At 49.2% G+C, this 27,057-nt stretch overlaps 1 protein-coding gene across 4 annotated transcripts; it reads left to right on the top strand.

The window, feature by feature from the left end:
* Positions 1–327: 327 nt before the first annotated feature.
* CABP1 (calcium binding protein 1) lies at positions 328–27,057 on the top strand. 4 transcript variants are annotated; one of them, XM_057411482.1, is made up of 7 exons: positions 328–1,234; positions 18,032–18,208; positions 21,845–21,875; positions 22,556–22,699; positions 24,092–24,201; positions 24,591–24,738; positions 26,434–27,057. In XM_057411482.1, the coding sequence occupies exons 1-7, from the start codon at positions 632–634 to the stop codon at positions 26,457–26,459; spliced, it is 1,239 nt and encodes a 412-aa protein (XP_057267465.1). In that variant the 5' UTR covers positions 328–631; the 3' UTR covers positions 26,460–27,057. The 4 variants fall into 4 exon arrangements, with proteins under 4 accessions (XP_057267465.1, XP_057267466.1, XP_057267467.1 ...); XM_057411484.1 differs by lacking the exon at positions 328–1,234 and adding an exon at positions 13,206–13,450; XM_057411483.1 differs by lacking the exon at positions 18,032–18,208.

Genomic DNA, 27,057 nt, shown 5'->3' with positions numbered 1-27,057 from the left:
GGCTGGATCCCAGTGCCGGGCTGACTCTCCGTGCTGGGGCAGAGGCGCCGGCCGAGGGGCACGCGTGCGGGCAGCCCGCAGGGCAGAGGCACCGAGCTCTTTCCTTCCCCGGGAGATGCCTTGGGGTCAATCCCCCGTCCCCCCCTCGCTGTCCCCGCTCTCCCCTGCCGCGCCGCCGCCGGGGGCGATGTTCCCGAGGCTCCGGGCCGCCGCAGCCGCGCCGGGGGCGGTGGGGGGGCTGCGGTCCTGCGGTCCCCCCTCCCCGCCGTGCCTGGGGCCGCCGGGCCCTGCCCGCCCGCCGCGCTGCGGGAGCGCCGCCCGCCGCCGCCCGCACCCCCTCGGCGGCGCCGCTTCGCCTGGCGGCACGGCCCGGCCTGAGCCGGCCCCCGGCGGGGGGAGGCCGCGGCTCACCTGGACGGGCGGGGGAGAGGGGGGAGCCCCGGCTGGGGGAACGGTGCCCGCCAACCCCCACCGGAGCGCTCCTTCCGCGGCCTTTGTTTGCGCTGTCACATGGGCCGCGGTGCGGGATTTAAGCGGGTCTCCGCAGGACATGCCGTGAGCGGCGCGCCGCAGCCCTGCCCGCAGCGGCAGCGCTCCGCCCGGCCGGGGATGCGGCTCTAGCGGCCCCGCGATGAGCGGCTCCTCCATGGCGAAGAGCGAGTCCCGCACTTCACTGCTGAAGGCGGCAGGGAGCCGGAGGGCTGCGGACGCCCAGCCCCAGCCCCGCGGCAGCCGCACCCGGGACGGCAGAAGACAAGGCGGGCAGGCGGGGAGGGAGCTGAGCCAGGAGCCGCTCCCCGGGGAGCCCAGTGCCCGCAGGCCGCTCTGCCACCCGGGCGCCCGGGAGGACGGAGCGAGGGGCGCGGGGAAGCTGTCACATGGACGGGGGGAGAGCCAGCCGGAGCCGGCGGAAGGAGGTCCAAGGAGAGGCAGCGGCAAGGAACCAGTGCGGACATCCAGGCATCACCACCACCTTCCGCCGCACGCCAGCCACGGGCACCCCCAGGACCAGCATCAGCTCTCAGACAGGGATGGGGAGGAGGCAGAGGAGGACTTTTTCTTCAGTCACAGGCAGCGGTCCAGCAGAGAGTCCCTAAAGCTCTCAGAAGGCGCTTCACCTCTGTCCAAATCCAGCAGCAAGTACTCCACCAAGTCCAGCGGCAGCGATCGGTCGGTGGAAGCGGACCCCCTCTTCCACCAGCTGCACCCCATGCTCAGCTCGGTCTTTGGCCAGGTAAGGGGCAGAGCGCCTCTCGCCCCCTCCGTCCCTCCCTGCCTGCTCCCCCCGCGCCCCCTCCTCCCGCCAGCTCACGGATGTTCGCCTCCTCGTTCTGGAGCCCCTCGCTCCCCGGGGCGCAGCCCGCAGCGGTAAATGCACTGCTTCCTGGCCGCCCTGCCGAACTTCTCCCGGCGATGCGGCACTGCCGGGGCGCTGCGGGACCGGCACCGGGGAGAGGGCGCGGGTCGGAGCCGCCCGCAGCCCCGGCCGCCCGCCCGCCCCGCCGGGCTCTGCGGAGGGCGCTCTCGATGGTGCTGGCGGGGGAAGTGCCGGTGCTTTCCCTGCCGCCGGGGGAAGTTGTGGCTCTGCCTGCTAAGGGTGAGAGTCAGAGAAGCGGATCTTTAAAATGTATTTACTTATTAGATTCTATCTCTCTGGCTCCCCGCCTTGCTTTGCTGATTTGTTTACATCCCCTTATGGTGCATTTCTGTACAATCAGCAGATGAATCATTTCTTATGGCAGAAGCTGTCAGGAAAAGGTAGTGGGGAGAACGGCAGGAAAAAAAAATCCTGACCCAATTCTGAAGCCTTCGCAGTCACTATGTTAGGATGAAACAGATGCTTTCGGTGTTTGCAAGCTCTTTTGGTACAAAGCTGTTGCTTTTAGCTGCTTCTGGTAGTGAAATTACCCAACAGGACTACCCTCTGAAAATGAAAAGGCAGAGGGGGAGACTGGCCTGAAATTTTCTTTTAGAGCCATTTAAGGGATGTTAGTGGGAGATGTAATCTCCAGGAAGATTAATGGAACTGCAATCTCCCAGAAGCACAGTTTTAGGTATAAGCCAGCAGCCTGGGCGGCTAAATTCCAGCCCTGGAAGTGATCAATGAAACCAGAATTGTAGGGTTTGTTGTCGTTGGGTTGGGTTTATTTTAAAGTGGGTTGCAGGGCTCAAATTAAGATTATGGAGAGATGGAGAAGAATTTTTGTAACGGGGTGGAAGGGGGTAATACACCTGTATCTGTTTAATCTGATGTCAGGAAGTGCGTTCTACTTCTGTTCATTTTGAGTTCTCCAGAGAAAAATCAAAGCACATCTGTTCCCCGGACAATTTGTCATCCTTCCTGACAGTCTGCTATTGATGAATGTTCTGGTTGTGTTTAACTTGGACCGAGTGCCACCCTCTGCGTACCAGAAGTCTAGGTTGACATTGTAGTGGTAATAAGGAAGGGCCTGGTGAGCGGCTTCGTGCTCATCCAGGTTACAGAAAGCCATATTCCTTCCAGCACCAGGCTTTGCAATCCATGGGCTCAGCTCTGATTTTGTACCTGTAGTTCTGAGGAAAGTAAAGATGTGTCTGAGAAGAGATTGTAAGTCAGTGCAGCTGTATGTCCCCAAAGTATCAGAAATACAAACTAACCCATGTCAGGGCTTCCGCTCACAGAAACCTCTCTGGTTTTGTACTCAGTCTTTACCTGCACAGCATCTTTGTTTTCCCTGTTCTGCCGTTTGCATCCCGATGTCATGAGACAGTTCTTAAAGCCTTAAACTTAGCAAAATGTAATTGCAGTGCTAAGCAACGCCTCTTAAGAAAAGGGGAGATGCAGTTCTAGTTTTCTTCTTTTCTCTGGGTACATTGCACCAGTGCTTATAAACAAACACCAACATCTTTCTTTTAGAGCATACTATTATTTGTTCCCATTTCTCTCTGTATTCATCTCTCACTTGCTTTGTTTGAAGTAACTACAAGAGAACAAACATCCAGTGGGGATTTGGGACTGGCTATTAGGAGTGAGCTGTAGTAGGGGTGTGCAGCTGATTTGTGGATACGAGAAGGAACTATGATGTAGGATACACAAACAGCTGCTTGCAGGGAGGGAGATGTGAAGATTTTTTGTAGTGATATCAAAATCCTAAGATGAATAAAGGCTTAAAGATAAGAATTGTGGGAATTCTGTCATGGAACGGGATGATGGAAGTTTTATTTCTGTGAGTTAAGAAACAAATGCTAAGCATTGTGTCAAAATGTGAGTGATGTTTTGCAATGGGCAAGGACATCAACCTGCAGGAGCCCAAGTTGCACCCTGGGCTGAGGCAGGGTCATAGGTGCAGAAGTGTCCAGGATTGCAGTGTAAGGCTGCAGGCGCTGTAGCACCAGTCTGCTCCATGCTGCAATTAGAAGAGTGCAACAGCTCAGCAGACTATTTAATACAAGAACTTCTCTCCAGCCCACACAGCCCACTGTGAAACAGTTAAAACAGTAATTTTGCAGCACATAGCAGAAGAGGAGCACAGTGATGCGTATCTGCAGCAGCAGAGCGCTGTGGTCCAGCAGCACCAGTATATCTTGCTCCGGCTGTACAGCTGTGAAACATCCTCACCCTGTTGTTCCGTGGTGGTGCAGTGTTGTGGTCGCAGATGCAGACACTACAGTGATACAATCAGAAATGCAGAAAAGATTGCAGGGATGACTTCATGGAGGATGTCATTATTGCAGTAACAGCGAAAAGGAGCAGCCCAGGACTACAGGGTTGTGTCTGAGGGAGACAGATTTGAAGCTGTGCAGAAAAAAAGACAGAGTAAAAGCAGAAGTGCTGTGTTTATGTAACCAGCACAGCAATATAGTGCACTGTGGGTATGCACTCCAGGAGAATGCTAAGATACTGCCAGGATACAGGATGCGGGGATATTTTGTTAATTAAGCTTATGCTATATTGGTACAGTGATGTTCTAATATAGTACAATAAAACAATAATACTCTTTTAGGGCATTTTACCATTTTGTAATTAAGTGGTACATGAATTAACAAATGTAGGGTAGTTGAATGATGTATTAGTATAAGCCAGGATGTCATTTTAGCCTAATGACATGTTTGCACACTGGATCGGTGAGACAGTTGCAGAGAAACACTCTGCTGTGGAGTTTACACTGGGTTAGCACACAGTGCTGGAGAGCACAGCACTGACAATGCGGTGGTGTGGTAACGCAATCCTGTGGCGGAGCAGAGATGTGATACTGGTGCCATGCAGTAGCAGTTTGGCAGTGCATGGGTGTGATAATTGTGTAGTGTTGTAGCCTGACAGAAGAGTTTAGCAGTCTAATGATGTAGTAATACAATATTCCAGGCGGGAGCTATTCTATACAGCAGTGATTACTTCTGGTGTGATATTAGCAAAAGGCTATGCTGATCTGACAGCACCATCCCGTTGTAGCAGAAGGCAGCAAGTGAAGTGTTACCACCATGTTGCAGGTTTGGAAGCACGGCTGTGAGTTAGCACGAGAGCAACACCACAGACCGACTTGATGACGGAAGTGCCGTGTGAGTATGGGCTGGTTATCAGATGCATGTGGCAGTGGGGCAGCAGTGCTTTGAAGTGGCCCTGCAGTGGCAGTGGCTCAGTGCAGTGTGAGAGCAGTGCAGTGACTCACGGGTGTAGTTGGCAAGGGGTGCGTGTGTGATAATGCAGCAAAGTGGGAAAGTGGCAAGAAAAGTGAGCGTGGGGAGAATGTTTCATAGAATTTTGGCCTGGTAGCAGGATAGTGTTGGAATGGCCAAGTGGTAAAGGAGCGTCATGAAGTGAAAGGAGCATTCTATAACCCCTGCAGAGCAGAATAGCATGACAGTCCTACAGTGCTTGCAGCGTGGCTACAGAACATTGCAGTGTTGAGCAGTTGCATGTCCATGAGAGCAGAAGAGCAGTGATCCCCCGCAGCTGGGATGGTGGTGAGGTGGCAGCCTGACAGCAGGACAGAGTTTATTCGTGTGATAAAAGCAGCACAGCGACTGGGACAGCAGCGTGGGGTGGCAGTTTTGTGGCAGCAGGATTCCCAGGGCAGTGGCAATGCAGCAGCAGCACCCACAGTGTGGCAGCAGCTTGGCACCGGGCTCACAGTACAGCACAGTACGGGCACTGCAGCACAGAAACCCACCGGTTCTTGTCACTTCATTCCTCCTGTGCCACATCACTGGCCTAGCTGGAACCTTTAAGAAGACCTTTTTCTGGGCCTTTGCTATGCAATATTAATTTGTAAGAGATCCTGCCATGTGAGACCTGGCCATTTTCAGAGCCGTTTAGCTTTCACACCCTGCCTGACTGTTAAATTTTTCAGTGGAGTGATTCCCCAACAGTTTTCTGTCAATTGCCTATGGTAGCATGGGGATCAGCGGGGTCAAACAATGCTGTAGGGAATCATTAAATATTTACAGGCTTCTGCTGTTAGCACTGTGGCCAAAGGGGCTTTTGTATTTCTATTTGTACAGGGAGTTAAAAGCCTCTCCTATCTGCACCCGTCTCCCATTCCTGCTTTAATGTCAGCATCCACATTACCATTAAAATAGGAAAGAATCTTGCTGCATTTCCTGTATCATTTTCCTTTTCTTGTCCTGCTCCATTTTCCTTTGCTCATGGGCTTAAGTTCTTCATACCATGTCTTAACAGGACCTTACAGTAAATCAGGATGACAGAAGTGGTCCCTGTTTTGGGGCAGGATGTGTCCCTGCATTGCCTGTGCAGGAACCAGGTGTCAAGAACGTTCTCCTCTAAACCAGCCGGAAGCGGGTAGGGAAAAAGTGCCTTGTCCGGCTTCTCCGTTCTTGTCTCCTCATCTGCAGGGTGACCTTGTTCCCTCCAGTGGCTTCAGCTGCAGCTGATTCTGACTCCAAGCTGATGCTTGGGAGTTTTGCCCAAGAGCAGCGGCTGCATTAGGACATGCTTGGAGCTGCACCCGCAGAGAGCGGGGAGCTCTGGCCAAGGGTTCAGTAATGGAAGTGATGAATGGCTCAGAACAGGAAGCTCTCAGCTGCCCCGTCTATTAGCAGGGGAGGCTGCAGTGTGTTGGGCTGCGCTGGAGAGCTGACGCCAGTCATGGAAACTTTCGGGTATTGCGCTGCGGGATGGCGAAGGTGAAGGGTCTGGGTCTGCAGGAGCTGCGTGTTGTGTTGTACCATGGTGTAAGGCAGGTAAAGCAGCGGCATGCCAGGGCTTGTGGCAAAGCAGCTCCTCATTTACAGTGTTACATCGGCACAGTAATTTGGGGTGAACAGACGACTTCTGGCTGACAGTGACCAACTGCTGCAGTGATGCTGATCCCGTTGCACAGTCCTGGCGCTGGCGCGGACCGTGGGTGCGCAGGTTAGGAGGCAGAAACACCGGACGCTGACCCGACCCTTCCTCCTCTTTGACGGCACCTCTGAAGGTTTAGTCCGGCCCCTATGGGTCCTCAGAGGGCCCGGAGGAAGAAAGGTGTCCTCGGGGGCCGCCCTCTGCCGCGGGGTGCTCGGACAGCGGGAGGCTTCTGCCCCGGGCGGCGGGACCGCATTAGCGCACACCCTGCCCGCCCCGGGCCCGCTGGGGCTTGGCCTCTGCCCGGTCAGCGTGTCAGACTGGGGAAAGCCGCCTGCTTGCCGTGATGTAGGAGAGCACTGGTCCTGCTCGTTGCCAAGCACATATTCACAAGGGTCCAGGTACCTGCATGGGGCTTGTATGGCCTCGGTGTTTCCATCCCTGTATGTGTTGCCACAGCCATGTCCGTGCATGTAGCCTGACACAGCGTCTGTATATGTGTCTTGTCTGTATACACACAGCCTGTGTGCCTGCAGCCTCTGCTAAAGTTGCTGCTGGGGGGCTTGCACCCTCCTCTGTACATGTGCATGCAGTCACTCCTGTGCTTACAACAATCGATTGTGTGTGTACATCCCTGTCTGCTGACACCCACCATACCTTCCAAGGTACGTCTTGTGTTTCCTATATGTAATGGACAGAAAAACATTGTTCCACTTGAGCACATCCACTCGGCTACTACCACCTTGCTCAGCTTGGAGAAAAATGTATCACATTTATTGCTTATAAAGATCTTGAGGGATGTGAGCCAGCCATACAGAACCACTGAGGGGCAATGGATAAGCTTCCTGCTTGCGCTGGGTCTGCCAGCAAACATTAATCTTTGCCAGTGATTTACTTTTTAAACAGATCTGTTTTAAAAGGATATAGAAAGATATTAAAATAAAACCAAGCTAAAAGAACAGTCATTAAATATTCCGTTCATAAAATATACAGCAGCATGATCTAATGCACTGAAATACACAAACCACCTGGGTAGATTTGGCTTATCTTTTAAGAGAAAAAATATTTCAATATTAATCATCATTTAAATTACTCTATGCATTCCATCTATATTCCATCCTATACTACCTTGGTTTTTGTTTTGTGCATACTGGGTTTGAACAAAGTGTCAGAGAAGACTTTTGCTTTAGAGACAGTGGCTGAGCTGCAGGTTTGTCAGCCGAATTAGCTGTGGTTCTTTGTAGCATCCCAGCTTCAGTAACTGTTTTTCCCTGATGAGTCCACGAGTGGTATTGATTTCCGATAACAAGCAGCTATATGGTGTGCATCCAGTAAAAGACGCCTAGCTAACTTTGGGCTCCCTTTCAATAATCCCCTGACATTCCTGTGACCTTAGAGAGCAACAGCAATGCCCATGAATTTCAGTCAAATGCCCTGCTTAGAAACAAAGACAAAACAGCTGTCGTAGCTTGTATGGTCATATCCAGTTTTTCAGTAGCTTACTGCACCAGGGTAAGAGCACGAACTCAGTGCTAGCTATGAATGAAGTCATTAGCAATATTCTAATATTTCTCCCACCCGTTCCTCCCCTGGAGTACCTTGCACCGTGCAGCCATCTTCGGAAAGAATATACAGCATTGCTTCATCCCACACAGACAAAATACATTCTCTGTTCTTGGAAGGGAACAGGCAACTTTGTGATGCTGTGAAGCATCATGTCACAATGGTTGAAGGCAGGAAGTAGAAAACTTGCCAGCAACCCCCCTATGTTCTGCTGAAATAATGCCAAAAGGGGTTAGGTAGTTTGTGACCGGCTGTGTTGAGACAGTCAGAGATCTTGTACGGGGATACAGAGTTTGATCCTTCCAGAGGTGCGGGGTTGCTTTGCCATATTTGTAGTATTAGTATTAGTATTGGTTCCCAAGCCTCTGCACATCCATGCTTTCAGTAGCACCTCAGTGTGTCAGCCAAATACTGACTCCCTTTTACTTGAGAAGAGGTGAGGGAGCCAGGGCACACTTGGCTGTTCTTGCAGTAGTCCCAGATGGACAGAGTGATTCACAGTTCTCATATTCCTGAGCAAAAAGAAGGGACCATGTAAAGTTTGTTTTGAACAATCTTTGTACTGCGTGTACATGGCAAATTGGCAGAGCAGTTCTGGGCTGTCAAGCTTGTACTTGTCTTTTTGTAGCCCATTGATGATCTTGAAAGCAGAAAATATCCATAGCACATTGTGCTCTGGCCAACACATTTCCTGTGCAGGGACTTGGAAGTCGGACTAGTGCAAAACGCGTGGACCGCATCTATGTGGATGGTGTCAGATGGCACATTCCCATCTCTTTTCATCTAACACAGAATAAAACTAGCTAATTACAGGCAAAGCTGTTCTAAACAGAAGTTGACAGTGCAGGCTTTGTTACCTTGAGCGAGATGGAAAATAGCCTTGGTCTTTTTAATAACCTTTCTGTTTGTGATTGAATATGATCCAATTGCTCTAATGGAGGAGAATATTATGCACAGCATGAGTCAGCAACACTTTCTTCCTGGAACAGCTGACAGCAAAGAAAGTTCCCAAACTCTCTGCAGAAATATTCCTCCCCCCTAGATGAGGATCTGGACTGCATCCACCAGTACCTGCTGGTGCCTCCCTGTGAAATGGACCTGTACTTGTCTGACTGGAATACGGAACCATCCAAAGTTCATTCAAGGTTAGAAGACACAACTCAATGTACAGCAGCAAGAGGGGAAGCCAGTTGCAGAAGTTCTAAGTGCCAGTGCACGTTCCAGCAGTGGGGAGCTTGGAAATGAGGCCCTTGACAACACTGGCAATAGGAGGATGATAACTATTCCAAATGCTTAGGCTCAGCTGAGGAAAACAAGAAAACAAGACTAGGAAACAAGACTAGGTTGTTTCTTGCAAAATATCAATCTATAGCCACCAGCTAAATGGTGGTTGGGAGCAGATTTGAAAGCTACTGATCAATAGATGCACTCTCCATTCTGTGATAGGAAAAAAATAGACCAAAAAATAGACCAAAAATTCTTGTCCTGTTAGATGATTTAAATGAGGTGATGTATTTTCAAATACTAAATCTTTGAAGCATGCAACGGGCTCTTAGGTAAAAGGTCTTTTCCAAGCTGGTTGATTCTGTGATGGACTTCAGTGCAACGATGCTAAGAATGAATTCTCCCTGCTTTAGGATGTACTCCTTCAGAGATTAACTCTCCTACCTACTGAGTTTGCCTCGTTGCAGTTTGTTTTGTGTTGAGAACAACCGATACAGTATTCCAGCAAGGGAAAGACTGTGCACAGAAACAGGCCTGGCATCTGAACAGTCTTCCTGTACAAATCCATACTTCCAATGGAAAAATGTTTGCCAAGCAAAGCTACCCTCTGATAAGCAATCCCAAGTTTTGGATTGACTTTTGTTCTTTCTGTTGTGGCTGTCGGATATTTGCTGCCATTGGATAAAGTTTCTGGCAGCTACCAAGTGATTAGCTGTGGTGGGATCCAACATTTTCTTCTGAAATGAGCATTTCTGCCAAAGGTGCCAGCCCAAAGCCCAGCATTGCTGCTTTTTAAAGAATCCACCTATTAAACCACCTAACTCACTCCTTGCTCAATGCCAAGTCACCCAGCGTCCTCCCTGCTCTACTCAGGTCAGTCCATGTGCCAAATGCTTGTTTCCTGTGAGCTGGGACCTTGCTCTGTGTCAGACCACATCCACTGGGGTCTCTGCTCTCCACCTTGGACCTCAGGGGAGAGGAAGGGATGTGGGCCCATAGGCAAGAGCTGCATTTCACAAAGTTCCTGCCGGTGTTTAGAAAGTTTACAGCAGAGCCCCAGACCTTAAGAGAACAGTGTGATTGCCACAAAGAACAGTGTGGGTAAACCAGTATACATGCATGTGCAGCCCTCCCACACACATACTGACTACCCCAGATATAGGCATGCCCACAGATCAGCACCTACACACAAATGTTTTTGACACACTTATTCTCAGCATCCTGTTCTCTCACAGCAGCCTCAGTTGGAGGGAGGGAGAAAATATGTTCCTTCTAACCTAATCTTCTAATGACCCTTCTGCCAACTCCACTTTCCTGCCTGTCTCTAAGCTGCGTGTGGTGGTGATAAGAACAAGATTCCAATGTAGACAGTGATTTTCCTCCTCAGAGGTCTGTCTGCTGGATTGTGATGTGCTGCCCAATTGATCCAGAGTAAATAAGGAGGTAAGAAAATCGTTTACAATCGCATCCTTTGGGCCCCTTGCAGCTCTGCCAGAGTTCTTGTGGAGTTGAAGGACTGTGACTGTGCTGCAAACGTGGTGCAAGCAGGCTTCCATCACCTCTCTTCCTGGACTGCAAACTCCCTGCCAAGCCCGGCGGAGGTCTCAGCCCTCTCACTCTGACCTGTGCATTTCACACAGCCGCCTGCAACTGCAGGGAAGAAAAGCAGGAGAGCAGGCAGACAGGGCAGCGTGCCGTGGTGGCTGGCTCTGAATGCTCTGGTATGAGTGAGTATTTAGAGGATGACCGTCTCAGCTTTTGCTGGGAGACTTTTAGAGCCTCTGTAAGACACGCTCAGTGGCCGTCTTCCAAAGCTATCCCATGGCAGTCTGGGGGCTGTGATGGATTCTGCTGGCAGGAGATGCCTGACTCCATTGCTCCGCTTTTCTGTCTGGGACGATGCAGGAGATGGGCACTTCTGAATTGCAGGGCATTCCTGGCCTCCACGCTGCCTGTCAGGGGAGATTCATTAGCAGCAGGGAGGCGGTTCTCTCTCCTCTCTGCTCTGGAATTGGAGTCGTTTGTCTCGGGAAGGAGCCCAGGCGCCTCACTTGCTGTGTGGCAGCTTCTGCTCAAGGGAGACAAGCACTTCGTCAATAAACAAGGAGCCTGGGGAATGGCTCCAGCTGACAGAGGACATTATTAACGACCAGCTCTTTGGCCAAGGGTAGATCAGCCTCCCACTATCTACTTCGAGAGGGGAAGGAGAAATAGAGCTAAAGATGGCAGTCTTGAGAAGAGCTGAGAGTTTCAGCATCATCCTGCAGTGTCCCCCACTGAGAGGCCCAGGGCTGGCACAGCCCCCAGGGAGTGACTGTACATTTCCCCAGCATCAGGGGTCTTCAAACTATGGCAGCAGGAGACAGGCCCAGCTCAGGAGCAGTTCTGCTTTCCAACCCACCATGGGTGGGCTCTGCTATGGAGATCTTCCAGACCAGAGCTTCCCCATCCCTTCTGTCCTGTTCTCAGTCTGCCCTGGTGCAAGGGGTGTCTTCCAGTATCTGCTACTGCAGCTTCTTTCTTTGGAGGGCCTGTGGATCTTTGTACAGGTCCTTTCCAGGCCATCCAGTGAAGAAGGCATTGAGGGGATCTGGGGGGAGGCTGTTCCACTGCCTTTGCTCTTGGGAAGTGGTTAGCCCAAGGAAGAGCAAGAAACACTGTCCCACATGGCTGCGACTGGAACTGGATAATTTGTTGACTCTTGTCATGGTTGGACTCCTAAACTCATCTCCTCAGGTGGAAGAAGTCTCTAAGCTGTAAAGAAACTGTCAATTCACCTTAGAATCATTCTTAATTTGCCACAGCACCATCAGGATGGAAGCAGGGAAATCCCTGCTTTGTTGTGACATTGACAGGTCATCCTTCGCCGTCCTTAGCTGCCAGGAGAGCAAGTCTTTGGCTTCTGCACAAAAAGCCTGTGGTGCAAGTACTCAGTCCATGGGTTAGGTCTTTGTGAAGTCTTTTGGTTGGAACCATACTTGCAAAGAAAGCTGTCAAGTCTTTCAGCTGAACACCCGAGTCCAACCAGCCTGCTGCATGGACATGGTATAGCATCAGTGTCACTTTGGTCTTCACAGGTCTTGAAGGAGGTAGCTCTTCGTGCCATGGCTTCTTATCATTCTGGAGCTGCAGCTGTTGTCGCTTCCTAGCTAAGGGTACATTCACCATCCTGTTCAAATCCTGTTGCCTGGGTGTGATGGTGAGTTTTTAATGCATTTAAATCTCTTTTCAGACTGAATGCTTTCATGTTCAGCCTGAGATCAGAGGAAAATGTACTGGGGACTCATCCCTTTTCTTTCAGAGGTTATTCTGTTACCACAGCAGGCCTAAGTCCAGAGTTCGGAGCTGGCTGTAGCTTAATGAGCCTCTTAGTCTTGGTGTGTCTCCGGGACTCGGGTGCTTGGCAATGGAAGGGATGGATATGACATCCAAATTCCTTACTTCACATTATCCAGCCTAGGGCTGCTCAGATTTAGGATTCAGGTGCGAGCCCCTCGTTGGCAGATTCGTGCAGGTAAACCGCCAGCTGACTTGTACTTCCAGAGCTGGAGAAACTTTACCGCAAGACTGGCTCAAGGTCTCTCCCTTGTGGTTAAACGCTACTAGCCTGGGGCTGAGTGTTGTAGGGTCCCCGGACTGCTGCCTCCAGGCTTGCTTCCTCCGTGGCAGGAAAAGAATGAGAGACTTCTGCTATTTATAAGCTGAAACAGGTCCCACCCAGATAAATGGTCCATTTCTGCTCCAAACCAGCTCTGGACTCTGCTCCAAGCCCCTAAGTGGATTGCCTTCTGGCCAGCCGCGCTCTTTAGTGATTGAAAAGCCGAGAGGAGTTAGAAGGGGGGTGGGTAGGGATGCGATGTTCAGAGGCTCTGTGCACCCAAACTAGCTGGATTCACTGAACTCATCACTGAAATCATTTCTTGCTGTGCGTCTCTCTTTTAATTCTCCCTGAATCAGCCCTCTCCCCTGAGTGAAACAATCTTGCCTGGAGATTGAGGGGGGTGGGAGGGATTTGAACATTAATCTGATGTAGATTATACACCCGCCTCCCTCTCTCTCCCCTTCTCACTCTCTCTCTCTCCCTCTCTTTCTGTCTGTTTCTCTCCCCTCCCTCTCCTTCCTGCTTCATCTCTTCAAGAAAGTGAACATAAAGTAAAAACACAGAGAGAGGCAGAGAGAGAAAAAGCTCCCTGAAGAGGGAAGCCCCAGCAGCCAGTAGCTGTTTGGATTTGCCTGGCACTGCCTTTCTTGCTTTGCTCCCAAGGAATACCTTTAATGGGATCAGTTGCTTCAGTTCCTTTATAACCAAGTCCACCGGAAAGGCAGACTCAACATATTATGGGCAACTGTGTGAAGTCTCCACTGAGAAACCTCTCTAAAAAGGTATGTTCCCTGAACCAAAGTGCGTTGTGTGTTTCCAGCCCTGCTTCTTGGGATGGGCAGAAGGGAATGGGAGGTGGGAGAAACATAGAGGTGTGTGTCAAGGGTTCAGCTCTTTTCACCAGACTTTTTTTTGGTAAGAGCTGCTCGTGCAAGAGCAGCCATTAGAGCCATAACGTGTGTAAATCAATATGTGAGTATGCATGCACAGGAGTAGGCTTGTCTCCCGCTGTGTGTGTGTTCATAGCAGTCCTCTGGGTACATGCAAGCTTGCGCTTGTCGATGCCCATAGTATGCTGCCACACGTCTTCTGTAGGGGCACCTTAATGTATGTGTGTATGTGTGAGTTTGTGTGCATGTGCTTCAGTTGGAAGGTGTTTGCATGAGTCTAGTCCTGTGTCGCTCCTGTAGGGACATCTCTTCATGTACATGGGAATGGGTGCGTGTATGTATTCCGTTGGTATGCAAGAGTATGCACACCTAATGAGCCCATCTGAAATACGTGTGTGTCCTTCGTGCTCTGTGTCTCTATGTGCACATCCTGAGGTGTGTAAGCAGGCGTGCAGGGTTTGTTGTGAGTGTATAGGGTCATACACGGAGCCCTGCTTGTACGGCACTCTGTGTGTGCGTACCTGCTGGTGGACATCCTTACTGACATCTGTATGTAGGCATACATGTATTTTATATATAATCCATCCTTGCATACGCGCACATCTGGTTTTGTTGGTATGTGTTTGGGTACAGAAGCATGTTTTTCTCTGTGATCTGTTTTTCCACGCCTCTGTTTGTGAATGGATGCACTGGGCCCTGGCTGCATGTGTGTGCATCATGTTGCGCATCAGTACAGCCCATGTGTCCACATGCTTGGGCCCAGCTGGAGCTCATCTGCAAGCTGCCATGTGTATCTCTTAGGCTTCAACCCATGGTCTGCTCTGTGCTGAGGTTTTGCAGTGATCCCAGGACAAATTAGATTCAGGAACGATGCTGCTGTTAGGGAGTAGATTGAAATGGGAATGACATGTCCTGGAAAAATTTCTTGTTTCACTGAGAAAGGTCTTGAAGCACCGTGTACCTGTCAGCCACGCTGTTCTCACTTGCTGCTGCTGCTGCAAATCTAACAACTCAGCAAGAAGCTATGCTAAGTCACTCCTTGTAAATGAAAAAGTTATGTTAAGCATCCTAAGTATTGCAATGAAGAGCACTGAGGAGGTCTCTTGAGACCTTGCTGACAATGAAGTGCCACTGCCATCAGGGAGACCTTGCCACCTGGGAAAGTCCCTTGGGGGGGGACCTCTTGGGTGGAGAACCTCCCTAGCAGAGAGTTTCTTTTGGTCAGAGATTTGCCTCTTCTGTGTAGAAACAGTTTGCTTTTACCTTAGCTGCTGTGAACGGAGCCAGTAATAGCACAGTGCTACTGTGGGGGAGCTGGGACACACAGGATGGGGATTCATCACTGAGCAGCGAGGCAGTGCTGAGACCATTCCCTAAGTCAGGGTGACCTTCAGGGAGAGGCAGAAGTAGTTGAAATTCACCCAAATGTTGCACATATGAAAAACCAATTTGGTTGCTTGTAAGATGCCTCCAACTCGCAATAAAAGGCGTTGGCTGCAGCTGTGCTCAACATGATCGAGGCGACTGCAATTAAAGAATGACGTGTGGCCAGGCTGCTTGAATCCAAATGGATTCAAGAACGTATGAGCTCTGTCGTCAGTCTTTTAGGTAATTCATGCTTTCATTCCTAAAAGCTGCTTCAAATAATGCACTTTGTGCCTAGTTAGAAGGCCTGGGATGGCAGGACTACAGAGAGAAAGTTGCAGAGCTGAATTGAAGTATTTCTCAAACATTACTCCAGCTGACCATGTATTAAGGCCTCAGGCACTCATCCCAACAGGTCCTGGGTCCCTGCCGTTCTTCTGCTCACGACACATGATTATACTGGAGGCTTTGCAGATCTGTCTTAACATAGAATTACAGAATAGTTTGGGTTAACATTTCACAACTTCACTTGGCTGTTTTGTAATCCCAGTCTTTTTTCTTAGATTTTAGCTTGGGCAAACTCATTTTGATGAAATGGTAAAGAGGAGGGACTGTAGACGTGTGTGTGAAAGCTGCTTTTGGGTTACAGACTGTCAGGTAACCCAGGACACAGACTTGTCTCTTGAATAGATGGCTTCAGCCTGAAGTATTGGAAACACTCCCTGGCACTGGCTGGCTTGGTCTGGGACTAGCTGACATAGGGGTACCATGCCGGTTTGGGTGGCAGTGCCACAGTGTCCCCCCGGTGATGCCAGCAGCCAGCCTGGCCGCCCTTCCCTCCAAGAGGCACTGCTGTCAGGATGAAGCCCCTCTGGGCTTGCTGCTCTGTGAAGTCCCTCTGACACACAGGCAGGAAAATGAAGTGAGTCCTGTTGTGCAGAAAGGAAAAGCTTTGGCGTCCAGGTCTCTCACTTTGCCACCCATCACCACTACAGCCATCTCTAAATCAACCTGTTCTCTTCCTTCTCTGCAGTCTGACGGTCTGACACAACCAAGGGCTGGACTCTGCTAGGAAGGGTAGTGGCCCTTTGCTCAGGGAAAGGACAGGGAAAGCCTGAGCTTCCCAGTCCTGTCCTTGCATTTTCCTTGTCATGCATGCTGCTGTTTCCCCTGTAATGGGCAGCTGACATTGCTTTGCCCTGTGCCCATACCACAGCTCGCTTCACAGCTCTGCCGGGCTGTAGGAGGAATGTAGTGGAGAGAACTTGTGGGGATACTTGCAGGAGAAACCAAGGGGTGCTGCTGGCAGAGGAAATATCAAATGCCACAAGCCCTGCTGCAGCAGCCCCTATTGGGTTCTCACTGAGCCATGCGCCTTGTCCTGGTGCTGTGGTGGGTTGTCTGCTCAGGATCCTTGGTGGCTCTTGGCAACTGCTTCATCAACTGGCAATCTCTTTCCACACAGGAAAGTAATGGGGTGACTGTTATGTAGTGCTGCTCTGTGGCTTGGTAAGAAACTGTTGACTGGAAAGGCCAGCAAACAAGCATCAGGGGCTGTGGGGCATTCAGTCTTTCACGTGGCTTCACTGGAGTTAAACACAGAATTGATGTGGACTGTTTTAAGTGATTCATAGTATTTGGTGTATTAAACTGAAAAATGTGCCAGGAAATAAAGCTGATAATTTTGAAAATACATTGCACTGATAACACCAAGCTGTGCAGTTCAACACAGATGTCTTGACATTTAGCTGAGCTGGTAACATGCCATTTGTGGATGGATGCTCATCTTTCAGGTTTTTAAGGACAAATGTCCTGTATGTCAGGTTTAATCGGGGCAGATTCCTTCCTCATCCACGACTGCAATGAAACAGCTCTCCTGCTTCATCATTTTCTTTCTCCATGGCTTGCTTTTTGAGTTGTTTTTGTTTTGATGCTTGATATTCACATGACATTATACATGAGCAGATTGGTATAAGACTGTACAAAAAGGCAAACTCCAAACCATGTGTGCAATGTAATAGCACATGGCAGATGCAGCAAGTAGATACAATAGATTTGGACAAGTGTGAATGGGGCATGTGTGTATATCTGGTCTTTTAGCCTGAAAAGGCACCTCAGGCTTTAAGGAAAGGGTTAATAGAGACAATGACAATTGACAGAGCTTCTCTGATCACCCCTGGGAGTACAGTCTGTAAAAGTAGAATCATTCCTGAAGAGGAATCTGATGTGTGATTAATGTTTATTCTATAAAACCAAGGGTCCTGTGGGTTGTGCTGGCTTTTTATAGCTGCATGGGAATATCAGGATAAGAGTTTTCTTGCAGAGCCAGGGAAATGTATTTCTATAAAAGGAAAGCAGTGCCTCCTTATAAAATCCAGTGCTGTTCTGGAGCCACAGCTTAGCAGGACGTGTGCAGATGCAAACAGACAAAAATGTGGTGCCCGTGCCTGATCTCCACTTTGGGACTGTCAGTGATTAGAAGAGGCCAGTGCAGTAAGTGCCTGAGACCCCGAGGATGTAACTAATTAGAAGTGACCCTGCAGTTGGCAGAGCCACCTGATGCTGTAAATGGCCTTCTAATAACATTACAAAGCGTGTGATGCTGTGTGGCTGGAATGTGATGTGGAGCCTCATGCAGTGCCTTTGTGCAGGCTCTGCCTGGTCTCCTGGGGGTGCCCTCGCTGTTATGGCTCTGCCAGCAGCTTTGCCCTGGGCACAGGCTGGCACACGTACTGTTAGGTTGGGCTGTGCTTGCCCTTTGCAGCCCATTGAAGGGATCGTTAACGCTGGGACGGATAGTGGGAGCATGGCCCTTTTGGCTGTGTCTGGGTAGATGTGAGCAGTGCTGAGAGTTTGATGTCATTTCAAAGTGAAATTCTCCTGGTTGCTTGTACTTCTGTCAGCTTTTGGAAGTGAACTCCTGGACTTACTGCTTTTGTACAAATCCTCATGGCGCGGTGGGGGGGACGCAGTGCGGACCGGATGAAGGAAATGTAGCAATAATGTCTCTGCGAGGCGGTTCAGTAGAACTTCAGAGGAACGGCTGGGAGAGACGGGGAGGTAACATCCTCTGTTGTGTTGTTTGCTTGCTGCTTGTTGGCTGGGAAGATCCGCCATGAGGAGAAGACGTGCTATAAAGCTGTCCAGACGAGTGAAGAGGGGCCGTCGGCTTGCGAGTACCAGGGTCCACTCATGGTGCTGGCCCAGAACTGCGCCGTCATGCACAACCTGCTGGGGCCAGCATGCATCTTCCTGAGGAAGGGCTTCGCAGAAAACAGGCAGCCTGTACGTAAGTTACACCCAGCCGGGCGAGACATGCGCAAAGCCATGTGGATGTGAGCGGGGAATGCGGAGCTGCCCACATGCTCCATCTGTGTGGAGCTCTGTAACCCCCAGCCCTGGGTCTTGAGCATCCCGGCTCCAGCTCCAAGTGCAGATACAACCATGGGCAAATGTCTAAGTTGAAGGATGTGCAGAGATACCCCCCGTGCCTAAGCACCAAGAAAGGAGGATTCTAAAAATGCAGCTATGGAAGTTAGATCCAAGCCTACACTCAAGTAGGCATAATCATATGGACTCAGGAGGACTTAGGACTTCAGGACTTACATAATCGTATGGACTCAGGAGGAGTCCACTGTTCAAAGCTGCTATTCCAGCAAGACATCCACATTTCATTCCAAGAGGCTCAGATTGGCATTTAAGACCTAAATAGCCACTTAAATGCAAATCAGAGCATCCGTATTGGGAACAAGCTGTCCATATTTGATAATGTTCCTATCAGCTCACAGTGAGCACACCAGTACCAGCAGGAATAAGCATGCATCTGCCTCCTCATAGATACCCAAATGCTTATCTCTTACATGCTATCATACCCAGCCTGACACTGCAGCAATCCCAGCCAGATAAACCAAAGAACATCAGTCTGTCCTTATTGTTGCAGATAGTGCTTAGACTATCAGGAGCTATTACCCGTATACACACACAGATGATAGCAAAACCACATCTGCCCATTCAGTCACACCATTTTAACTATGTGTTCTTATGCAGCTAATGAATGCATTTATATCCAAACAATACAAATAGTGTTTGTATGTAAATTCAAATGTATGCACTTGGACATGTTAAATATACATAGATATGCACCTCAGTACTATACCTTTACAAGAAGTAAACTGTACTTTTTACATAGACATTTAATTCCTACATTAGCATGAGTTTAAAGACATAGACAAACGTATGATTAGCACGTTTTTTATGGATATGTATGAATGAATATGTGCATTTTCAGATACTCACCTGATGCATTCCATGTTCCTGTGGTGAAACAAAGCTCGCCCCAGTTACCTGAGAGTCAGAGCTTTCTTGCCTCTGTAAGAAATCTCTGTCTTACTTGTGCATTGGTATGGTTATCTACAGCTTTATGAGGCACCTAGGGCTTTATTTCTGAAACACCTTCTTCAACTAGCAACACAAAAAATAGTCGTTATTTGTCATTATTGGTAGAAGGGCTTTTGTTCTTCCTAACCTTCAGCCACTGAGTGATCACAAATTCCTTGTGCCACTTCACTAGAACACAAAACAGTAATCTCACACAAGCACATTTGCTGGCATGCACAGAGCTGCCTGGTATAGGAGATAGGTCCAGCTCTCTAGTGGGAGGCTCACAGCTGGACAGGTATCCATCCTGCTTAGGCTGTGGAAACTCACAGTGCCCTAAGAAGCCTCCAAAATAGGATTAGTGATGTCTGTAACTACCCTGATGTAGAATAAGTGCATCTGATAAACAGCTTTACTTTTACTTACTCTCTAAACCAACAGGATTTATTGTGCATAGAAAAGAAATAAATGAGGGTAAAACCATTATGTATAATGTACTCTCTGGGGGTCACCTCTGCTCTAGGATCTAAACTCTGAAGAGTTTTATTCCTCTTTCCATATGTTCTCCAAAAGCTGTAGAGTGATTCAGCCCATTTCTTCCCAAGCAATTTTCCTCCTTTATCATTTTAGGGGCTCTTCTTTCAAATTTAAAACAGAAAACCTCTTCATGACGCTAGTTATCGCTTGAGTCAGATTTTTGGAGGGACGTAAGCCCTCCCCCTCCTTTTGCATTTGCAGTCTGTGGCTCTCTGATGCTACAATCTGCATGTGCAAAGATCTGCTGAGCGCCCTGCAAACACAAATGCCTTGATGTGCAGAATTAGAGCTGGTGCTGAAGCCCCCACTTCCGGCATGTGTCAGTTGTGTCGGTTACAGTGTGGCCTTCAGTGAGTGAGGAAGACGATGCTCTTGTGATAACTGTGCTAGAGGAAGGCCTGGGTCCTACCCCAGCTGCTCTCACAAGACCACAGGCCCTGCGGGTGCATCAGGGCGCCCTTTGCACCATGGCAATCATACCCTGCATCTGCTGCCTTGCTGAGCTGTCGGCACACGGCAGGATCCCCAGGGATTGACGTCCGCACACTCTGGAATGAGGTGCACAAGGTGTTGGTACTGATCATCTGTGGTTTTCATCTGCTGTTTATCTAAGGCAGGAGGGCAATAATGCCTCCTGCATGTGGTCTGAGGAGTTTGAATTGTTTTATTACTTGCTGTTGATGAAAGCAGAACAAATGGGATGACATGTTTGAAAATACCAGTTCTGTGAAGGATGAAATGGCAGAGCCAGTGCGCTCCAACAGTTCCATCCAGCACAGAGATGCCTCTGGGAAGGTTATGAGTGGCAAGCTGGTCGTTTCTCTGGCACAGCCCACTTCTGCACAGACGTAAACCAGTGTGTGTCCTAGTTTGCTATGCACTCTGAGCAGCTGCCATTAGAGTTTCCAGAGGAGCCTGTGGTTAAATAACAAAGGATCATCCTCAAACTGATCAAAGGCACTGTCTCCAGGGACATGTGGTGAGGCTGGAGGACACCTGGAAGGCAAGGAGAAACTCCCCATGGTTAAGGGGAAAAGCCGGGAGTGAGACGACAAAAGAGATCGTGTTTCTGTGTTTCCAAATTCTCAGATGTTTTGGATTTGCCTGGGAGCCATGGAAGGAATTAGAAAGGGCGTTTAAACCAGAAAGCAGTGCATTTCCATGCTCATCTCTTCTTCCTGGTGCAGTGTTGGAATTTTCCTATACTCTTTTATATCCTTCCCCTTCTTCCAAGAAATTCAGATTGGATGTTTGAAGTTGCAGTGTTTCCTGAACATGGTGAATCCTTGTCCTGTTTTGTTTGTAGATGACCTTGATGATGTATGTGTCGTGTGTCTGCCTTCATGCGCTTGTATATGGAGTTGAGATTGGGGGAAGGGAGAAGTTCCTACCTTTTTGTGGGGACTAACTGTAGGAGATGGCTCTGGGATGTGGGCTGAAAGAGAGCTTGTGGCTGTTGCTGTCATGCCAGAAGGACAGGTATCAAGCAGTGATCCAAGCAGATGATTGTATAGACCTGCTGGTTACAGGAACTGCTTCTGGCTGTTTCGATCTGGCTCTGTCAGCAGGAGCTGCAGTAGGAAATGCATTCAGAGCTCTAGAAGAGATCATAACTGCTGCAGGGACAGGCTCTGCTCCAGGTCTTGGTGCTGAGGAATGATGTAGGAGCTTCATGAAGGTGCTCATAGTACCATCAGGTAGGGAGGCCACACGTATTGCTGTGCTGGCCCAGGTCTCTTCTGTTTTGGGGGAGCACCTGACATCCCCCTGTCAGCAGATGAGAGGGAGAGGGGCTACCACAGGAAAGTGTGCAGGATAACACCCCTGCCTGTGGGGAGGAGAGCTGGGGAGCCTTGGCAGGTAGATGGTATTAAACATGTCATCACCTTCTTGTTCCTTCTCTCACTTTCTGGCTTGTCCCAGAACAGTTTGCACCAATAAGTGCTGTTCTTAAACTATGTGTTTGGCAAGCAGACAGCTTTAACGTAATATTTTCTTGTCTTGCAGGATAGAGAACTGCGTCCGGAAGAAATTGAAGGTAAAATTTTTCACTTCTTCTGTGTCACTTTTCTCCCTGCCCAGGGAAAACCTGCTCCTACTGGCAGGCCCTTCCAGCTTGGCCCCCGTGGGTAACAGAAACTGGGGCAAATGGAGGGAGATGATTACTGGAATAATTCCTGGAAACTCCAGCAAAAGAAAACTATGAGAGTGCTGACTGTGAAGGAGTTTGCATCCATTCCAGCTTCTTCAGGGTGGGAGGATAAGTAAAGTAGTGGGATATTGGCTGTCAGAGAACTGCTGTGCACCCCAGCTCCCACAGAAAGTGTTGTAGAGTGTGATACAATAGTATACGGCTCCAGGGAAGCTGTTTTACCTACTAATCCCTACTGTGAGGGCTATATAATACAGTGCAGGGGTAGAAGCTGGGAAAACTTACTAGTTTCAGTTTCTTTAGGGAGTGCAGTTTTGTAATGATCAGTTTGTGACACTTGTAGTCCAAGCAAGCTATCCTGTAAGGAATGGATCAGCAGTGCTGCTGGTACAGGAGTTTAACATTGCTCCAGTCACTGGTCTTCACAAGGAGATCTGCAAAGGGAACAGAGGGACTATCTGAGGGAGTCTGGCCTCATAAAGTGCTGCTGGTTCTGGGGAGGTTTCTTGGAAGAGTTATTCAAGCTGTCACTGACAATATTGTTCTTTCTGGATCTACTCCCACAGAATTAAGAGAAGCCTTTAAGGAGTTTGATAAAGACAAGGATGGGTTTATTAACTGCAGGGACCTGGGGAACTGCATGCGAACCATGGGCTACATGCCTACTGAGATGGAGCTAATAGAGCTCTCCCAGCAGATCAACATGAACTGTGAGTAACATCCACCTAGCTGTGCCTCCCTGTTGCTGCTGTGTCCTGCATCATTGCGTTGGGTTTTCTCAGTCTCCTGCTCTTTTCCTTTGGATTCTCTCCCCCAGACTCCCTCTTTTGGTTCTCATTTTCATTCCCTGTCATCTCTTCTGTTTGTTTATGGTCCCCAGGAGTTGATGCCTTTGTTTCTTGCTTAACAAAGGGATTGTGTGGACTGTTCTCTATGGGAACAGTGAGTGGAAGGGTTGTCCTTCATGCTTGTGCTGTCAGGTATAAAACTGCTCTTGATGCGGGCAGTTAGACATCAGTGGTTGTGGGTGTTGTCATATTGAACCTGTTGTCAGCTGGTGTCAGACTGAAGAAAGAGCTTAGGAAGATGGAGAAGCTTTGGTCAGATGGGTGATGGATGGGCTGTTCACTCTGTGGTGGTTTGTGGATCAGCTGTGTGCCTGGGGATGGGCTGTGAGTAAGCTGTGCTGGCAGTGTCAGATGGGAGCAGCTGCTGGAGTCATGGAAGTATGTGACAGATGTATCATATTCACTTTGTTTGTGCTCCTTCTCCTTCATCACCATCTTTTGTTGCCTCATGTCTGTGGCAGTGCAGGGTATTACTCTCCAGGTGGGAAAAAGGGTGTTTAGTGCATATTGTTTCTGACACATGATGATGTAAAAAGGACAACTTACATGGTCAGGGGAAGGAAAACAGTTGTTACATACACAGCCAGGCACACACAAAAGCTGCATCCCTGGCGGTGTTCAAGGCCAGGTTGAACAGAGCCTTGGGTGACATGGTTTAGTGTGAGGTGTCCCTGCCCATGGCAGGGGAGCTGGAACTGGATGATCTTAAGGTCCATTCCAACCCAAACCATTCTATGATTCTATAACCCTGGCACATAACCAGTTAGGAATTTGAGAGTGTTACTGCCAGCTTTTAAATAGGGACAAACAAGAAAAAGGACTGATGCTATGGATGAGCAGTTGGACGTACATTAGCACTGCTAATGGAGCAAGATTCCACCACTGCTGCAGGGCACTGCCCAGGCCATGCAGGAACATTATGCTGTGCCCTTGCCGTACCCTTTGGCTCAGGTGCAGCAGAGGGTTGCTATAAGCACTACAAATGATCAAGCCTCTAAATCCTAGTATGTGATGCCATAAAGATGTGACAGACCCTGGCAGCCTAGGAAGGAAGAGCTTGGGCTCATTCCACCTAGCCCACAATGCAGAAAATATAAAGACAGTGTAAAACTAACTCTGCTTTTCCTTCTGCTGTCCTGCACCTTCTGTGCTTTGCTTCCTGGAGAACCAATGGGGCTCACAGAAGTGCAAAGTGAGTGCTAGGCTTGGCTAACGTATGGAGTTCTTACATACAGTGTTTTGTCTTGTCCCAAGTGGGTGGCCATGTGGATTTTGAAGATTTTGTTGAGCTGATGGGACCAAAGCTGCTAGCAGAAACTGCAGACATGATTGGTGTAAAAGAGCTCCGTGATGCCTTCAGAGAGGTGAGTGTTCCTTACTGTGTGCCCCCAGAGAGGTGAGCAACAAGAGACAGGAAGGAGAGAAGACCCACTGGGGGAGAGGAGGAGAAAGAGCAGTGCAAGACAGAGAAAGAGCCAAGCCAGGTGTGAAACAAGGGAGGAGCAGAGAAAGTCGCTAAGATAAGGGAACCCTTGAGGCAAGGAAGAGGAAAGCTGGTGCAGACACAGCAGTTATGAGGGGTTTCTGAGGAGAAAACAGACTGGATCCAAAAGGCACCCAAAGGAGGAAAAGGAGGGACACAAAAGAAATGCAGGAAAACCAGGGCACCTGGCAGCAGAACAGTACAAAATCCAGCCCAGAGCAAGATCCATTAAGTGTATTTCCCCTGATGGTATGTTTCATGTACTCACAGTTTGACACCAATGGTGATGGGGAGATCAGCACCAGTGAGCTGCGAGAAGCCATGAAGAAGCTTCTAGGGCAGCAGGTGGGCCATCGGGATATTGAAGAGATCATCCGGGATGTGGATCTGAATGGAGATGGACGTGTTGATTTTGAAGGTGAGAAGGGATGAACGCTCCCTGTCCATCCGCTCTGGGGTGAGTCAGAGTTTCAGCTCAGAGGCAGAAGCAGAAGGGAAGATTTGCATGCTCAGGGCCCAGGTATCTGAAGTATGGAGAAAAACACAAGACTTTCTTTCGTAGTCATCTGAGGAAATGAAGAACATTGGCCCCCACAGGAAATTCCTCAGCTGAAGTGTTCATTTGTGTATCATCTCTTGCTGCATCTCACTTTCATTTGGGTCTTCATAATCCTAGCATGGTAAGAGAAATGCCTTGTCACAGAGAAGGAGATTGGGGTGCACACATGCTGTGCCAGCCTTGTTCTTATGGGACAATAAATCTATTGCAGAAGCTGTGAGGAGGCTAGATTGGTTTGGAGAATGCATTGCAGCCTCCATTTCCTCTGGCTCACCTTGTTATCTGGGTTTATAGAGAATTTGTTTCTGTGCCTTTATGCCAGATATGCTTACTGGGACTGCAGATATCTGATCTGGAGGTGTCTTGTTAAATTCTAGAGATACCTCATTTCTTCTCCCACTTTTCATGCCAGAAGGACTTGGGAAAAACAGAGTGCTATTAGCCATGGCAGGAGCAGTATTAATAGAGCTCAGTGTTTCTGGCAAGGGAAGCAGTTGATAGCAGACAGCTAAGCGGATATAAGAGCTGGAAGGTGTGAGAGCGTGGCAGGCTGCTGTTTTCCTAGTGCAAATCCAGACATCCCTTTGCAGTAAGAGTGAAGAACTACAGACTTAAAATTAAATAGACTATTTTTTGGCTCAGAGCATTCCTGGGTCTCCCACATAACACAGAGTCTCTGTCCTCAGGATTACTGAAGCTTCTGAGGGCTTCAGAAACTAGAAGTGTCCCCCTGGAAAGTATCTTGTAGCTGCAGTTGTTCTAATGCACTGGCTGATTACATGACAGTAGCTCTCCTTGTTTCCTACAGCTAAATTATGTTAGACAGCTAAAATACATGGAATGCTACCCCAGTATCATTTTCTCTGTGAGTTACTGCTTTAGTTATCAAAGGACAGCTCCATCAATGGAAAAGGAGAAGTCAAGGGGGTAATTTCCACTGCCCTCCTCTTTGCAGAGCTATTAGTTCCTTAGCAAATCAAGTGCAGAATGAAAACACATTTATGTCTGGTGGCATTTACACTCCATCTGAACAATCGTAATGGACTTCACAAGCTGCAGGATGATGAAGAAATAGATCCAGGGTAGCCATACAGTTAGCCTGTGTCTTTAAAAACACAAAGTCCATCAAAGTAAACTTTTCTCTGTAAAAATGCTGGTGCCTACCAAAGCACTAGTGCTTTCCCACAACGCCGTCTCTGTGAAGTGGCGAGCTTACTGTGAAACCATACTGTGTTCCCAAGATTATAAAGCAGTTACAGAGGAGACAACACTTGCCCTAGTGTCTCACAAGGAGCTGCTCGTGCGTACAGGACTGTACGTTAGCTGGGAGGGAGTCCAAGGCAAGGAACTGACCTGCTAGTGAGCTCCTGCCACTATATCTAATGCGAGGATTAAAGCCCATTCTGTGGGAGCTCTCCAGGGCTGGTCACGGAGCAGCACAGACCTGCTGGCAGTGCATGGACTCTGGCTGCATGCTCTCTCCAGGGAATGAGAGCTGGGTTGGGGACCATGGGTGCCTTCTGCTTCAGGGCTGTCCTTTTTTACTGGTTGCAGAGTTTGTTCGCATGATGTCCCGTTGAAGATTATTCTCAGCTAAAGAAGAATCAGCACCTTAGAGAGGGCAGAAGAGGACCTAGATGGAGCATCTAGCCCCGATGTTCCCACGTGAAGGTTTATCGGCTGGCTGCAACTGGGACATTGCAAGATGACCTGCTGCTCCTCCCTCATGGTGGTCCCCATGCCCCTCCACCCTTTCACACTGTGAAAGACTTGCAACTTCCTACAACTGGAACCATTCCTTGGAGACGATTGCAGGAAACTGCAGAGCCAGGACTTGCCATGATGCTTTCATGGGATATTTGCAACTTTAGACTCCTCCTCCCCAGCTTTGTTCTCCCACCAGCTGCTGCAAAGCAAGAGCAGGAGAAATCCTCTTGGCTTGGTGGATGAGAGCAAAGCCATTGGGACTGGTGGCAGCCTCAGGGCGTGCTCTGCACTTCTTGGTTTCCCTTGGTGAACCGTGTCTGTGTTTGCTGTCTACGTGTGTGTGTCTATCTGTGTGGAGTTATTTATGCTTCCCCGGCACGTATTTCGCATCTCCTGTGGTTATGTTTACCAAGAGTACATTCAAATACATGTCTTGCGGGGAGAAAGCGATAAATATGCACGCTGAAATGA

This window comes from Pezoporus wallicus, unplaced genomic scaffold (assembly GCF_028554395.1).
Source record: "Pezoporus wallicus isolate ANWC-B61680 ecotype Strahan unplaced genomic scaffold, APGP_CSIRO_Pwel_v1 contig_6401, whole genome shotgun sequence".
Lineage (NCBI taxonomy): Eukaryota > Metazoa > Chordata > Aves > Psittaciformes > Psittacidae > Pezoporus > Pezoporus wallicus.
Note: the sequence above shows the minus strand (reverse complement) of the source record. Positions and strands in the feature narration are given on the sequence as shown.

Excerpts from the sequence above, each read along its gene's own strand:
- CABP1 (XM_057411482.1), top strand. The coding sequence starts at position 632 with ATGAGCGGCTCCTCCATGGCGAAGAGCGAGTCCCGCACTTCACTGCTG. Across the intron at positions 21,876-22,555 it reads GCGTCCGGAAGAAATTGAAG|AATTAAGAGAAGCCTTTAAG; the intron begins GTAAAATTTTTC and ends CTACTCCCACAG. Across the intron at positions 24,739-26,433 it reads TGGACGTGTTGATTTTGAAG|AGTTTGTTCGCATGATGTCC; the intron begins GTGAGAAGGGAT and ends TACTGGTTGCAG.